The sequence below is a fragment of the Neovison vison genome, chromosome 7 (assembly GCF_020171115.1).
Source record: "Neovison vison isolate M4711 chromosome 7, ASM_NN_V1, whole genome shotgun sequence".
Lineage (NCBI taxonomy): Eukaryota > Metazoa > Chordata > Mammalia > Carnivora > Mustelidae > Neogale > Neogale vison.
This window is the reverse complement of record NC_058097.1, coordinates 191,384,150-191,400,421: the sequence shown is the minus strand read 5'-3', so window position 1 is coordinate 191,400,421 and position 16,272 is coordinate 191,384,150. Positions and strand designations below refer to the sequence as shown.

General features: G+C 38.3%; 1 protein-coding gene across 1 annotated transcript; it reads right to left on the bottom strand.

Annotated features, from left to right (window-relative positions):
• Positions 1–12,153: 12,153 nt before the first annotated feature.
• Positions 12,154–13,068, bottom strand: LOC122914346 (olfactory receptor 4C11-like). The gene has a single exon (XM_044260975.1). It carries the CDS (start codon positions 13,066–13,068, stop codon positions 12,154–12,156), a length of 915 nt encoding a protein of 304 aa, XP_044116910.1.
• Positions 13,069–16,272: the final 3,204 nt, after the last annotated feature.

Here is a 16,272-nt window from a genome sequence, read left to right as displayed (position 1 = left end):
AGCCAGTATAAAATCAGAAACCATAAACAGGTAAGGAAGAAAACCATTGGTGTGTCCAGTACATGTCCTGACTATCAAATGGATGGAAATTTCAAGATGTGTCCAAAAAGAGACCAGCACTTAGATTTATACTTAAATATAAACCCCAGTGCAAGGCTGAGTAAAGAACCTTGCTAGAGATAAAGAATGCTTCCTCCTAGGACTTTGCTAGAGAGTTTGCTTCTCATTCATCCTCTCCATATATCATTCCTTACTCCAAAACCAGTAAGAGAATGTAATTCATAGGTGCCAGTGGGTTTTGGCAGTCAACAGTATCATTAATATCAGAACAACCAGGATCATAGTGTCGTAGAATCATGGTATCAACAGTATCAATGCATACCAATTGCATGTGGTCAGTACACATCCTTTCCTTCTCCTCACCTTCAACTTTGCAAATAAGAAGTCCACCAGCAGGAAACAAAAGCGAAAATAAACTTTTGGGACTTCATCAAAATCAAAAGCTTCTGCACAGCAAAGGAAACAGTCAAAAAAACAAAGAGGCAACCCACGGAATGGGAGAAGATATTTGCAAATGACAGTACAGATAAAAGGTTGATATCCAGGATCTATAATGAACTCCTCAAACTCAACATACACGAAACAGGCAAACATATCAAAAAATGGGCAGAAGATATGAACAGACACTTCTCCAATCAAGACATACAAATGGCTATCAGACACATGAAAAAATGTTCATCATCATTAGCCCTCAGGGAGATTCAAATTAAAACCACATTGAGATATCACCTTACACCAGTTAGAATGGCCAAAATTAACAAAACAGGAAACAGCATGTGTTGGAGAGGATGTGGAGAAAGGGGAACCCTCTCACACTGTTGGTGGGAATGCAAGTTGGTGCAGCCTCTTTGGAGAACTGTGTGGAGATTCCTCAAGAAATTAAAAATAGAGCTTCCCTATGACCCTGCAATTGCACTCCTGGGTATTTACCCCAAAGATACAGATGTCGTGAAAAGAAGGGCCATCTGTACCAGCAATGGCCACGGTCGCCAAACTATGGAAAGAACCAAGATGCCCTTCAACGGACGAATGGATAAGGAAGATGTGGTCCATATACACTATGGAGTATTATGCCTCCATCAGAAAGGATGAATACCCAACTTTTGTAGCAGCATGGACGGGACTGTAAGAGATTATGCTTAGTGAAATAAGTCAAGCAGAGAGAGCCAATTATCATATGGTTTCACTTATTTGTGGATCATAACAAATAGCATGGAGGACAAGGGGTGTTAGAGAGGAGAAGGGAGTTGGGGTAAATTGGATAGGGAGGTGAACCACAAGATACTATGGACTCTGAAAAACAATCTGAGGGGTTTGAAGTGGCGGGGGGGGTGGGAGATTGGGGTACCAGGTGGTGGGTATTATAGAGGGCATGGATTGCATGGAGCACTGGGTGTGGTGAAAAAATAATGAATACTGTTTTTCTAAAAATAAATAAATTGAAAAAAAAATAATTCATCATCCTTAAAAAAAAAAAAAAAAAAGAATCCACCAGCAGGGGATATCTGCCCCTTCAATGGACCCTGCTTTCCATAAGAATTACTCCTGAGGCAGTGCGGCATCAAGCAGAGGCCAGTGAAAGCCGGGAGCCCTGACACATCAGAATCTTCTCATCAATGAGAGAAATATGTTCCTGGAAATTCATGCTTCTCAGGAGACAGAACTACAAAATGACAACGGCCCAAAATACCCAGTCCCTAATGAGAGGCAAGATAAAGGACTTTCTTTAGTTGGGCTTGAAAACATACCTTATTTCTTAAATAGAAGGAGATGAGGTCCAATAGAGAGCTCATAGTTTTTGCCCTCGCAATTCTAATTTATTTTGAAGATGAATGATGTGCAGTGTGTTTGTGACATGTAAACTGTACCTCAGATACGGCTACTCAGCTTTCCACTACAGGATCTATGGGGAGAGAAGATACTCCACAGCAGCCAGTATTTTCTAAAAGGCTTGAGTTACACTCTTCTGAAGGGTCTGTAATACCAGCAGAAAGTTTGTTACGGCTACTCTTAGAACTTTCTAGCATAAAAAGTAAATATTCTCACTACTCTGTGACAGAAACCTCTCTAAAACCAGCTGTATTACCCCAGAACAATTCCATGGCAGAACACATGGATGAAACATTTCTTCCTCCATCAGATAGTTATAGGGACTTTAGAGAGGTTCACAAATACACAGTCTTTTTTTATTTTTATTTTTTTCTATTAATATATAATGTATTATTAGCCCCAGGGTTAGAGGTCTGTGAATCTCTAGGTTTACACACTTCACAGCACTCACCATAGCACATACCTTCTCCAAGGTCCATAACCCAACCATCCTCTCCCTACCCCCTCCCCCAATGACCATCAGTTTGTTTTGTGAAATTAAGAGTCTCTTATGGTTTGTATCCCTCCTGATCCCATCTTGTTTTGTTTTTTCCTTCCCTAACCCCAACCCTCCCAACTTGCCTCTCAACTTCCTCATATCAGGGAGATCCTATGACAAATACCCAGTCCTTGGAGGGATAAGGACTCTGTCCCTCCCACCCAACCCTAAATCATATGCTCTATAAACTACTTAGCTCAGGCAATGCTGAATCACAGCAAACCATGGTGCCAAGGAATCCTGGACAAACCTGTCAACAGGCAGATTTTGTCCTCAAAGCCCTTCTCCCCTCCTAGTCCCCCGAAGGGAACCCGCTCATTTCAGTTACCAACTGCTCCATTCATGTCCCTGCTCTAAGAAAAAAGGATACCTTTAAAGTCATTCTGAGGTATAGAGTACTAAAATTTTCCAAAGACCCTGCTCTTTATGTCCAGACTTTTCCAACACAAATCTCTTAGCCCTAGTATATTTCAATGAAGGTGACAACGTTCAATTCTAGTTTCATGATTTATGTCTCTGTGACTTTAGGCAAGTTCTTAACTTCTCCCAGCTTCCTATTCTAGAAAATCTTACTACAGATATAATAATTATTATCCATTTTAATGATGCTAATAAAATATAGATTATTACAATGGAAAATACTAATTAAAATTTCTGTATGTTCTAAAATATTTTGAAGTCATTAAGTTAGTAAGTAAGGAAAGAAGGTAAAGAAAGGGGAAATAAAAATTCTTTTACGTTTTTTCTATTTTAAAATGAAGTTGTAAAATGTAGTGATCCGAAGGGGCACGTGCACCCATATGTTTATAGCAGCAATGTCCACAATAGCCAAACTATGTGAAGAACCTAGATGTCCATCAACAGACGGACATATATAATGGAATACTATACAGCCATGAAAAGTAATGAAATATTGCCATTTGCGATGACAGGGATAGAACTAGAGGGTATTGTGCTTAGCAAAATAAGTCCATTGGAGAAAGACAACTATCATATGATCTCTACTGATGATAAATATAAACTATCATATGATCTGATATGAGGAAGTAGAGATGCAATGGGTGGGGTGAGGTGAGGGGTTAGGAAAAGAATAAATGAAACAAGATGGGATAGGGAGGGATACAAACCAAAAGAGACTCTTAATGTTACAAAAGAAAATGTGGGAGCCAGGGGAGGGGTGCAGGGGGAGGGTGGTGGGGTTATGGACATTGGGGAGTGTATGTGCTATGGTGAGTGCTGTGAAGTGTGTAAACCTGGTGATTCACAGACCTGTATGCCTGGGGCTAATAATACATTATATGTTTATTAAAAAATTAAAAATTAAAAAAAATGAAATTGTTATAGTTTAAATCCAATAAAACGCACCTTTTTTTTTTTGTTTGGATTGAACAATTACATAAATTGCTCAGTGCTTGCCATGACTGGTTTATTCTCAAACCTTTCAATGCACGCATTATCCACCTTGATGCCCTACACCAAGTCTTATCTCTTCTCTGATCAGTGCTCTCCAGTGGTACTCCATTGTTGCTCTCATCAAAAATGAAGTCATTAAATGTAACCTACAAGACTCTGCATGATCTGGACTCACCAATCCTTCTCTGACCTCATCTAATACTCTCTGTGTTCCCATCTCACTGGATTCAAACCTTCCAACACATTTCTGCTGTGTATATCCACATGGGTGACATACTCCCCTTCTTCAACTATCTATTCAAATGTGATGTCCTCCATGAAGACTACTCTGACCACGTCTGTAAAGCTGCAGACTGGGGATAGAGTTAAGATGGTGGAGGAGTAGGGGACCCTAATTTCATCTGGTCCCAGGAAATCAGCTAAATAGATATCAAATCATTCTGAACACCTGCAAAATCACCTGGAGACCTGAGAAAAGAAATGTTACAATTCTACAAGTGAAAAAGTGACAGTGTTTTGCAGGGTAGGAGCTGCAGAGACAGGAATCCAAGGTAATCTCTGGGAAGATAAACCCTGGGAGGAGCAAGCCTCTGTAAACTGGGTGCTGGAAAATGGTATAAGCAACAGAGCACAAAATTAAAACCTTTAGAAGTTTGCCTGAAAGGCGCTCAAGGGGTGAAGTGGGGCAAAATCCCTTGTGGGACAATGTGGTCTCAGGATCCCCAGGGTCACAAAAAGAATGGGGATGCCTTACTGCACCAGGGTTCCCAGGTAGTAGCAAACAACGAGTCCAGGCACCAGCTTTCTGCTCAGTGTTGCCATAAACTGCAAACTGCAGCACATTCTGGTGACCAGTCTCTTGTCAGGGGTCCATCAAGTGGGAGAACTATAGAGAGATTTCCCCTCTCCCCTTCCCTGGTAGGAACAGCACTGGTGCCTCCTGCCGCTGTCCGTAATGTTTGGACACTAGAAATGGGGTTGTGTGCCTAAGATAGAAATTCTTGGTCACAGACTAGGTGAACACAGACTGGAGTGATTGAGTGCTCTTCTCTGAGGTCTCACTAAAGGGTGAAAAGCATGAACTTTCCTCTCCATGATTGGCGATCAGGCTGCTGTCATTTCATTCTCATCTTCTAAAGCAGTGGGAAAGCCTTCATGGAACAAAACCCACATCGAGCAATCTGGTGCCACTTAAACTGAGCCCAAACCCCTGGCAAACTCGGTGCAATTTGACCCTGGACAAAGACATCTGAAAGTCAGAATAACATGACCTCCCCCAGAAGACCAGCAGGATTATCCAACTAACATCAAGTTTCTTGATCAACCAGAACTGCAAAAACCCAGTGCTAGGGGAAAAAGTATATAGGATTTGTGGTATTTTCTCATGATTCTTTAGACCTTTATTTTTTTTTCCTTTTCAACTAATTTCTTGTTTTATCCACACTTTTTAAAGTATTTTTTAATCTTTATTTCCATATGTATAGTTTATCTTTTTATTGTATTTTATTTTATTTTTGTATATATATATAAGTTTTCCTTTCTTTAAAATATAAGGATCTAGTTTCTTCTAACAAACAGACCAAAATACACCCAGGATGTAGTGTATTGATTTGTTCTGGTCAACCATTTCATTCTCTTTTCTTTCTCTCTCTTTCTCTCTCTCTCTGTTTCTCTCTCTCTCTCTTTTTCCAGTTTCTGTCTCTTCTGAACAGCTGAATAGTTTAGTGTATATTTCTCTGGCGTTATTGCTCTTTTAGTATACTGTTCTTTCATTCATCTATCCTACTCTGGACAGACTGATAAAATGGAAGAACTAACCCCAGAAAAGAGAACAAGAGGCATACTGACAGCCAGGAACCAGATCAGAGTCTACCTAAGTAGGATGCTGGAAATAGAGTTCAGAACAATGACTATAAAGATACTAGCTGGGGGATTCCAGGAGGCTTAGTCATTAAGTGTCTGCCTTCCACTCAGATCATGATCCCAAGGTCCTGAGATTGATTCCTGCATTGGCTCCCTGCTCAGCAGGAAGCCATTTTCTCTCTCTCCCACTCCCTCTGCTTGTATTCTCTCTCTCGCTGTCTCTGTCTCTGTCAAATAAAGGTAAATAAAATCTTAAAAAGAAAAGATACTATCTGGGCTTGAAAAAAGTATAGAAGCTACAAGATTATCCCTTTCTGTTGAGATAAAAGAACAAAAATCTAACCAGGTTTAAATTAAAAAAGCTATTAATGAGATGAAATAAAAAATGGAGCCTCTAACTGCCAGGATAAATGAGGCAGAAGACAGAATCAGTGATATAAAAGACTAAATGATAAAAAATAAAGAAACTGAGAAAAAGAGGGATAAACAACTACTGAATCACAAGGAAAAATTCGAGAGAAAATTGATACCATAGAGTAAAACAATATTAGAATAATTGGGGTCCCAGAAGAAGAGGAAAGAAAAAGAGGGGCATTAAGTATTTAGAAGCAAAGTATATGAGATATCATTCCTACTCTGGGGAAGGAACAGACTTCCAAGTCCAGGAGAGAAAGAGAACTTCCCTCAAAATCAATAAAATAGGTCAACACCTCGCTATATGTAATAGTGAAGTTTGCAAATTTCAGAGACAAAGCAAAAGTCCTGCAACCAGCTCAGAACAAGACTTCCTTAACCTACATGGATAGAAACTTCAGAGACGGGCAACAGACCTATCCACAGATACCTGGCAGGCCAGAAAAGGTCTGGCATGATATATTCAGGGTGCTACATGAAAAACTATGCAACCAAGACTACTTTATCCAGCAAGGCTGTCATAGAAGCAGAATAAGATAGGAGAGATAAAGAGAAGGAGAGATAAAGGGCTTTCAAAACAAACAGAAACTAAAAGAATTTGTGACACTAAGCCAGCCCTTCAAAAAATATTAAAGGGGATCCTTTGTGTGAAGAGAGAGCCCAAAAGTAACATAGACTGGAAAGGAAAAGAGACAATATACAGAAACAACAAGGGGCATGGAGCCTGCTTAAGATTTTCTATCTCCCTCTGCCCCAAACCACTACCTCTCTGAAAGGGAAAAAAAAAAAAAAAAAGGAAAGGCAAAAAAGAATAAAAAGATCATGAGGTTATGGACATTGGGGAGGGTATGTGCTATGGTGAGTGCTGTGAAGTGTGTAAACCTGGCAATTCATAGACCTGTATCTCTGGGAATAAAAACACATTATATGTTTATAAAAAAATAAAAATATTTTAAAAAGAATGAAAAGATCAGGCATGCTAATAAGAATTTGGTATTAAATAACCATAAGGAAGACCTCATTGAGGAGAAATTAGAATAATGTCATAAGTAGATGAAGGTACTGGGCAATCTCCCATATCTTAAGCAAGGAAAGTCTGCCTGATGTCCACGAAATTGCAAGAAAGCCAACCAGTATGTCTCTAGTTAAGGGAGCAAGTATCGAAGTACCAGAAGGGACCAAAGGGGCAATAGAAGGTCAAATCATTGTAAAAATTTGGTCTTTTTCTATGAGCAAAATGGAATCACTGCAGGGTGGAAGGAGGGACAATTCTGAGTTCATGACTATGATGGAAGTGAGAGATGATGGCAGCTCACAATAGGATGGAAGGAGACGTGGTGGTAAAAGAGATCATATTCTGCATATATTTTGAAAGCAAATAAATGTTTTTCTAACAGGTTAGGTGTGAGCTGTGATATTATCAATTGTTTGGATTTCCATGATTTTGGCCTGAGAAACTAGAAGGATGGAATTGTCTGGGGAAGGCCACAGGTGTTTGACTGTGACAATTAGTCACTGTTGATCTCCCTGGCTTGGATGGGGCCAGTGGATGTGCTCAGCCTGGTGGTGGTTCCTGGGGAGGGGTCCTGGAGACACAGGGAGTTTAGGACTCCCTAAACTGGCACAGGGGGCCATCACTCCACCTCTTCCCCTGCAACACCATGTCTACTAAAAGTTTAGTAACTATTCACAGATGACCTGGGCCTTATTTCCAAGTGGACTCCACCATGGCTGGGAATCTGGCAGACATGATTTTCACCATTGTGATACCCGTAACAGACCTGATCAAAACCAGGGTAATCGTGTAGAATGTGCTTGAACTATCTTACGGGGGGATCCTCTATGCTTCAAGCCCATCTCAGGGAGGGGTCTACTTCTCCCCTTCCTCTACCCTTTACCCCCTGCTTTGCTCACTCTCCCTCTCTCCCCTACATAAATAAATAAAATCTTTTTTAAAGATTTTATTAAAAATAATTATTACTTATTAATATTAATATAAAATGATAAAGATATTGATATAAAATTAATTATTAATATTGGTATATTAATATACACATTAATATAAATTAATATCAATAATAAAAAGATTTTTTATTTAAAAAAAAAGAAGTAGGGGGCACCTGGGTGGCTTAGTCAGTTAGTCATCTGCCTTCTATTCTGGTCATGGTCCCAGGATCCTGGAAAAGAGTTCTGATTCAAGCTCCCTGCTCAGCGGGGAGCCTGCTACTCCTTATCCCACTCCCCCATTTTGTGTGTTATCTCTCCCTCAAAGAAATAAATAAAATCTTAAGAAAAGAAAAGGAACAGAAAGGAAAGGAAAGAACAAAAAGATGTGTACTGAAGGCATGCTACAGTCACAGGTAGATGTTGCATTATATTGGACACACATGGAGTGATGAGAGGATACTGATTTCTGCTGCTCTTGGAAATGCAAAGATTCAGCAATACACCACCACCTTAAAAAACTGATGTTCCTATGAACACCTGCTCCCCAGGAAGCTTTCGCAACATGACTGTCTCATGAAAGAATTTCACCAGATTTGATAGCAAACCTAGCAGTAATGGAATGTGCATTTTCACTCTGAATGTAAATGTGCAATTTGCACAACACTAAAGAGAGGTAATCACCCAGAGCACCAGGGTGGCTCAATCATTAAGCACCTGCCTTTAGCTCAGATCATGATTTCAGGGTCCTGATTTCCAGCCACACCTCAGGCTCCCTGCTCTAAGGGAAGCCCAACTTCTCCCTCTCCCACACCCTCTGCCTGTGTTCCCTCTCTTGCTGTGTCCCCCTCTGTCAAATAAATAAATAAAATCTTAAAAAAAAAAAAAAAGAAAAGAAAGGTAATTGCCCTGACACCTGCAAGCAACAGTTGATGTGCCTGAGCAGATACCACATCATGAGCCCAACCAAGGGTCACAGCTTGCACTAAACCACATCAGCCTAGTTTTGCTCAATTTGACCCAAGACTCTTCAGTATAGTCACTCTGGAATTCATCATCTTTGCTGTCTTCTGAGTACACACACCACAGTAAAAATTATGCCTTAAAGATACTAATTGAAAACAGTTAACATTTTTTATTCTAGTAGAACCATGCTTCTTTATGTGAAAGTGTAACAGCCCAGGCTCAGATGTTTCAGGAATCTTGTGTTTCAGGAAGGCAGTTTTTACCATGACTGTTTAATTATGCTAAAAAGATCTTCCAGGTGAAGTAATGTACAATTTAAGTGAACTAAATACTATGCCATTTAAAAAAAAAATTATTTGAGAAAGGGAAAATGAGAGAGAGCATGAGAGGGGGAAAGGTCCGAGGGAGAAGCACAATCCCCTTGGAGCTGGGAGCCTGATATGGAACTCAATCCTGGGACTCCAGGATCATGACCTGAGCTGAAGGCAGTCACCCAACCAACTAAGCCACACAGGCACCTGAATACTATGCCTTTTTAACCTGCTTTACATGCCTACCCTGAAAATAAATTGTTTAGTCAAGTTGCTAGAAAGAATCAAATAGAACATTTAACACAAATCAAAAAGAAAAATGTAACCTGACAGAAATACTTTAGGCTAATCATCTTTACTAGATTTTTTAAAAATTAGAGTTTAGGTAGTTCCACCCAGAGGGACTGTATGTCAAGATTATATAACTGTCCTTTCAAAGAGTGCCTATCTGTGAATTTAAAAATATCTAATATTGAGTTGTTAATTTATACACACACAGGTTTCTAGCATATTAAACTGACTTTTGAAAGGGAAAAAAATCAGTCATTAAATATAAAGATATCTATAAATATATGAAAGCAAGTATCAAACAAGTGGTTGAGTGTACAAGTCTGGCATTCAAGGAGGAGGTCTGTAGTGGAAATGCAAATTTGTGAGTCATCAGCATAGAGACAGTATGTAAAGTCACAAAGACCCTTGATTTTATTTTACTTTTAATATAACATAGGAAATGAAATTTTTCCTCTGAGCTTTAGTTTCCTAAATACATGTACTTTCAGAGAAATCTCAGATAAAGAGAACTGATTAAAAAAAGAAAAAAAAAAAAAGCTTCCTGATTATCAGTGATCTTCCACAAACATTCACCTAACGAAGTTCCTAAAACTCAAGCTGAAAAGCCTTCTCTCCTTCATAATCTCACTTTCATCACTACTTGTTCCTTCTCCTCTTTTCTGTTCTTCCTCTCTGTTTCTATAGCAATACCAAAATATAGCAATTAATAGCAAAGCTAAATTAGTGGCAAATGTGGTAAGGCAAGTAGCTTATTGATGCCTTATGTAACCAACCAAGAAATTCCTGCCTCATCATCTACAAGATTTGTACTTTTCTAAGATTTTTTATTTATTTGAGAGAGAGAGCAAGCATGAGAGCAGGGGGAAGGACAGAGCTAAAAAATCTTCAAGCAGACTCCCCACTGAGCATGGAGCCGTACAAGGGGCTAGGTCTCGCAACCCATGAGAAAACGACCTGAGCAGAAACCAAGAGTCAGATGCTTAACTGACTCAGTTACCCAGGAACCTCTATAGGATTTGTTCTTTGAGAGATTTTCCAGTACAGGAGATGAACTTTAAATAAGTCTTGCAAACTTTCACTGTCAGAGTATGGAATTTGACCTTTATCCTCAAGGAGGCTTACTCAACCAAAGCCTCTCAGAATGGATTTATACGAATTCATCTGCCACACTTCAAGCTCCAACTGTAGCTTCTTTGCTACAGATCTGTAGCAAAATAGTCTTGGTTATATTTATTCTCAGACAGAGACTCATTGCCCACTCTCACAGGAAATGACTATGGTTGTCCCTACACATTCATTAACAGTACCTGAAATAGAATGTAAGTCTAATGACATACGTGAAAAATATAAATAAAAACACTAATGTGCTTATTCTAGTCATTAGTCAAGACTTTTCTCTCCAAAGAGGGAAATCTCTATAGAAAGTCAAATTACCATGCAAAGTTTGCTTACTAAAGGTAGAATTCAAGAAACCATAACCTGAAACATCTCTCTCAACCCAGAAATGTGCATGCCATTCCAGGCAACCAAGCAATCTTATCCACTAGTTATGAAACAATCCCTTGTATATTCCTCTTTTGGATGAAATATTGTAACATTAGCTCTATTTTCTCTGTCAGCTATTGCTTTTCTCATAGGTGTGCTCTTATCCAGGAGGCATTTGTTTTTATAATATAACACACAGAATTGGATAAAATTGTCCCCAATTCACCAACCAACAATTAGGGAAATGCTTGTGGACTTATATGAGAAATGTATATGACATTAAAATTTGATTAAATAATGGTAAGCATGAATAACAAAGAAAAAAGATATTAAAGTACATAGAAATTGTGGATCAACACAATGAATTTATTTGTTATAGCTAGAATTATACTATTTGAATAGAAGGTCATGAGTTATATCCTTGAACATGCTCAAGAGACAAGAAAAAGAAAAGGCTAATTTTACAGAAGTTACAAAGGGAAGACAAGTGACAAATAGCTTAATTAGTTGATATTTATGGTCCTGTGGGATCATTAGCTTCTTGTACTGACTTGAGGATATTCATCATTGAGCCAGAAAAGAAAAGATCAAGATTTAGTAGTGTCAAAACTGATTTTCCAACAAAATAGGCCAGTCAAAATTAGAGACCAGTCTTTCAACCCAGCTCAGAACCATGGAAAAGAGAAACACAACCCAGGATAATGTACAAAGAAGGGAGCTAAGGTGATAGATGAAACAAGGGCTACCTCACAATCTGCTGTGCAGACAGCAGAAAGGTGAATTTGGCTTATCTTCCATAAATACTGTATTTGATAGTGTGGCAGTGTATGATGCTGACTCAAAATGAAATGGCTCTGTGCTCTGTGGTCATTCTACTATATCTACAAACAACCTACTGGGAGAAGATTCAATTGTCCACACTGGGATGAAAACATAGAAATGATTTCTATCAGCCCAATTTTATTTAAGCTGTTACAGGATTAGAAATTGGAGTCTTCTGTTTTGTTTTGTTTTGTTTGTTTGTTTTTCCATTTCAAGTCAGAGTTTGTTGCACCATAACTTCCTCATGGCATTTTTCACTTCTGCATTTCTCAGAGTGTAAATCAGAGGATTGAGCAAGGGTGTCCCAATAGTGTAAAACACAGCCACCATCTTGTCCATTGGAAATGTAGTTACAGGACGATCATATGTGAATATACATGGGACAAAGAATAAGATGACAACGATAATGTGGGAGGTGCAGGTAGAGAGGGCTTTCTTTCTTCCTTCTGCACTCTGGTTATTCAGAGAATGTAAGATAAAAATGTAAGAGGTAAGCAGGACAATGAAACTTACCATGCAGATAGCCCCACTATTAAAAACTATGAGTAAATTAATTAAATGAGTGTCCATGCAAGCAAGTTTCAACAAAGTTGGCATATCACAGAAATAATTATCGATAACATTGGGTCCACAGAATGGTAGTTTCAAAGCCAAGAAAATCTGTGAAGAAGAATGGATAAAAGATACCACCCAGGCCAGATTCACCATTGTACCACAGACACGGTGGCTCATGATAGTTGTGTACCGCAGGGGCTTACAAATAGCCACATAGCGATCTAAGGACATGAGGACGAGCACCAAGATCTCCATGCACCCAAAGAAGTGAAATGCAAAAATCTGGGTCATGCACTCATTGTAGGAGATGACTTTCTTCTCAGATACAGAGTCTACTATCAACCTAGGAGCAGTGGTTGTTGAGAAGCAGGTATCAGCAAAGGATAAGTAGAAAAGGAAGTAGTACATGGGGCTCCCAAGTGTCCGGCTGTATCTTATGGTCATCATAATCAGTAAATTTGCCATCAGAGTTGCAAGGTATAGAAAGAAGAAGACCACAAACACGACTTTCTCTTTCAGAACATTCTGGGTTAGCCCAAGCAGAATGAATTCACTCACACTGCTATTCAATTCCATGGTTACAGGGAATGTAGAAACTGTTCATCTGCAGAGAAAATTGGGGAAATGTGACCTGGCTAAGGGGATGAAATTGGACTCAAAATTGCACTTATATAGTTCTAATTCCATCAACACATAAACCAATGGCTCTCAGTTTTTCATATATTGAAATCACTTGGGAAACTTGGTTTTGTTTTTTAATGCTATGTCCATGCTTTAACCATGAGCATTAACTGAAGGTCTTCTTATGTGGACCAAGATTTTCAGGGGTAATAAAGCTCTCACATAATGGTTAGTTCTGCCAAGTTCTGAGAACTAATGACTTTGCTGTATGATTTTGATCAGGTCACTTCAAGGTCTTGAAGCTTTATCTTCATTTGACAATTAGACACCCTAATAGGTACTTTATTAAGTATATACCTATGTGTATGATGTACTTACAATGTAAATGCAGCTGAATTACTGAAAAAGATTATACCTTATGATTTTAAAATATATACACTTGGAGACTCTCTCTTAAAATAAACATTTCTTGATTTGGTCACCAGTTTGCCTTTTTTATTCCTGACCTCTTGAGTACCTTGCTTGGATTATGCTTTAAGAAGAAATTACTTCCTAATTCAGCTTCATGGCAGCCATAATTATACCTTCTTCTAATGCTTCCATTTAGGAAATTAGCACAATTTATTTTTATTCTGTCTACAATATTTCTGTACATTTTAATATTTATTTCAAATAATGTAGAATTTATTTTAATATGAGTTTTGAGAAGCTCTTTCTGATAAATCAACAATCCTTCAATGAATCAATAACAAAACAAAGTAGTTACCAATATATACTAAGTACATACTAATATCTTCAATCTATGTAAGGGGGCATATAAATATTTCCTCAGCCTCTTTTCAACCAAATCAGAAGGATAACACACCTTTAGATAAGATCATTACTGATATAAGAATTACATAAAACCATATGTGATAATACCAAGTGAATTTTGGTTTCAAAAGAACAAAGGTCACTTAATTATCAATTGGCTGGTCAGTGAAGTTTCAAAAATGATAAAGAAGTGAAGTATTGGCCTTAAATATGTAAACTGGATTTTCCAGCACAGTTCTCTGAAATTCAAGTATGCCATAAGTTTATTCTCAATTTCTCTAAATAGAATATAAACTTCCCATTTACCCTAATAAAATTCCTTATCTAAATAAAACTTAAAATTCATTTTCCATTTAGCTAAAATAATACTAGTGTTGTATGATAAACTAGAGATGCTATAACTATATGCTGTGATCAATAGTTCCAACGGTCTCTGACAGCATTAGAAAAGAATAAAAATAATGATTGTTTTGTTTTAAAACATTAGATTCCTGGGGCATCTGGGTGACTTTAAAAGGTTGTAATAGAGAGGATTAGGGGCAAATAATGGACAATCAGTAAATCCAAGTGATGTAGCTCTATCTTGTTCTATTTTAAATAAGCAAAAAGAAGATTTGGGGCATTAAGACAAGAAAATAGCATTTATAAGATATGCACATTATATGAGATCAACACCACCACTCATAGTTCTATCACTGAATTCCATCACTATTCCTTCACACTCCCAGACTGTCTTATCTTTCAGATTTTGGGTGACTTCACAGTAATAGAGCATGCTTCTTCTTCTCCTTAATCTTAATTTTTACTTTTTGCCTGTTTAAATTTTACATTTCAAATTATGTTGCTACCAAAAGCCATCCCTAGGTTTTCTTGGGTCAATAGACTTCTACCTCTATCTCTTCTATTAATATGTGCTTTATTAAATACATACATATGTTTAATATATATACTTAATATTTGGATTATACACTCAATTGAATTATGCAATCCCAGATTATATATGTTTCTTGTTCTGTAATCTTCAAACATCACTGAAACAATATTCCTCTTTTATTAGTTTTTTTGGCATTCACATTTTCATGCAAGTTCGGTGTGGCCCCTTGCTTTATGTACAGAAAAATCTGTATACAAAGTTTCACATGTGATCCAGAAAGTTTCTGTGGTACAGCACAGTCAGGCTAAAGCAGGAATGGGATGCTACTAGATAGCATTTTCTCTCCCTAGTATTCACCCTCCACAGCATATAAAACATCAAATCAAACATCAAATCTTGCATGCAAGAGAAGGTAAATCCTGAAAGATCAGAGAAGGATGCCATCTGATACCTTAACTTCCAGTTCTGTAAAAATCGGGTTCTATAAACTGCATGGTGAGGAATAGGGAAAACTAGATACCCAAATGAATAATGGAGAGGAGGAAGATAGGGCAAGGAGAGCATAGAGTCAGAACAGGAGAAAGGAGAATGAGAGTGAGGAGACACCAGGAAGAGAAGGGTTAGGGGAGAAGATAGAAAAGACATACAAAAGAGGGGAGGTGAGCAAACATATCGGAGAGGGTCGTTTGACCTGAGGTTTCATTGGAGAGTTCAGCTTCTTTCTTTCTGACCCACCACATAATCCCTCACCCCAAAACCAGACAGAAGTTGCAGGGGTGAGTCATAAGCAGAGGATTAACAAGGTCTTAAAACCCAAGTGTGTAGAAAGTGCACTCTTAGTTATACCCAGCCCAGAAGCATCACCACTGACCCAAAACTTTTCAAATCAGGGGACTCCCCAAGAGAGAAATTTCTCCCAAGTTGGCCGCAATGCCATGCTGAAGTTTCTTGCTCTACACCACCCCTACATTAAACAGAGATGATCTGAAAGTAGGAAATCCTTGCACTGAGGCCAGCAAAGGTTTGGGAAGCCTTAACTACCTCAGTACACCATGGGTGGAAATAGTGTCCAGGAACTTCACCATTTGTTAGAAGACACTCTGAATATAGATTCCATCAGATCAGGCTTGACAAGGGAATGTAAGGAAATGATCTCAGACAGACTAAAAAGCTTACCTCTTTGCTTATGAAAAAATAGATGACTTCCAATAGAGCAAATTTTTTCATTATCTTCAACTTCAATTTACTTAGAGGCTGAATCATATGAAGCTTGAATAAAACATGCAAACTATACTTCATTGAGATTTATCAATGTTTTTATCACAAGAGGTGATGGGATGTAGAGAGTTTATGCAGAAAAGGGACTCTGCATGTGGCCCTACATCACATAGTTCCACCCCCAAAACACGAATTTAGACAAAAACAACAAGCTCTAGATTGGAGTAGGGGAGATGTTCATAAAAAAGAGAAAT

What these genes read in the sequence shown, in the direction of transcription:
- LOC122914346 (XM_044260975.1), bottom strand. Translation starts at nt 13,068, where the DNA reads ATGGAATTGAATAGCAGTGTGAGTGAATTCATTCTGCTTGGGCTAACC.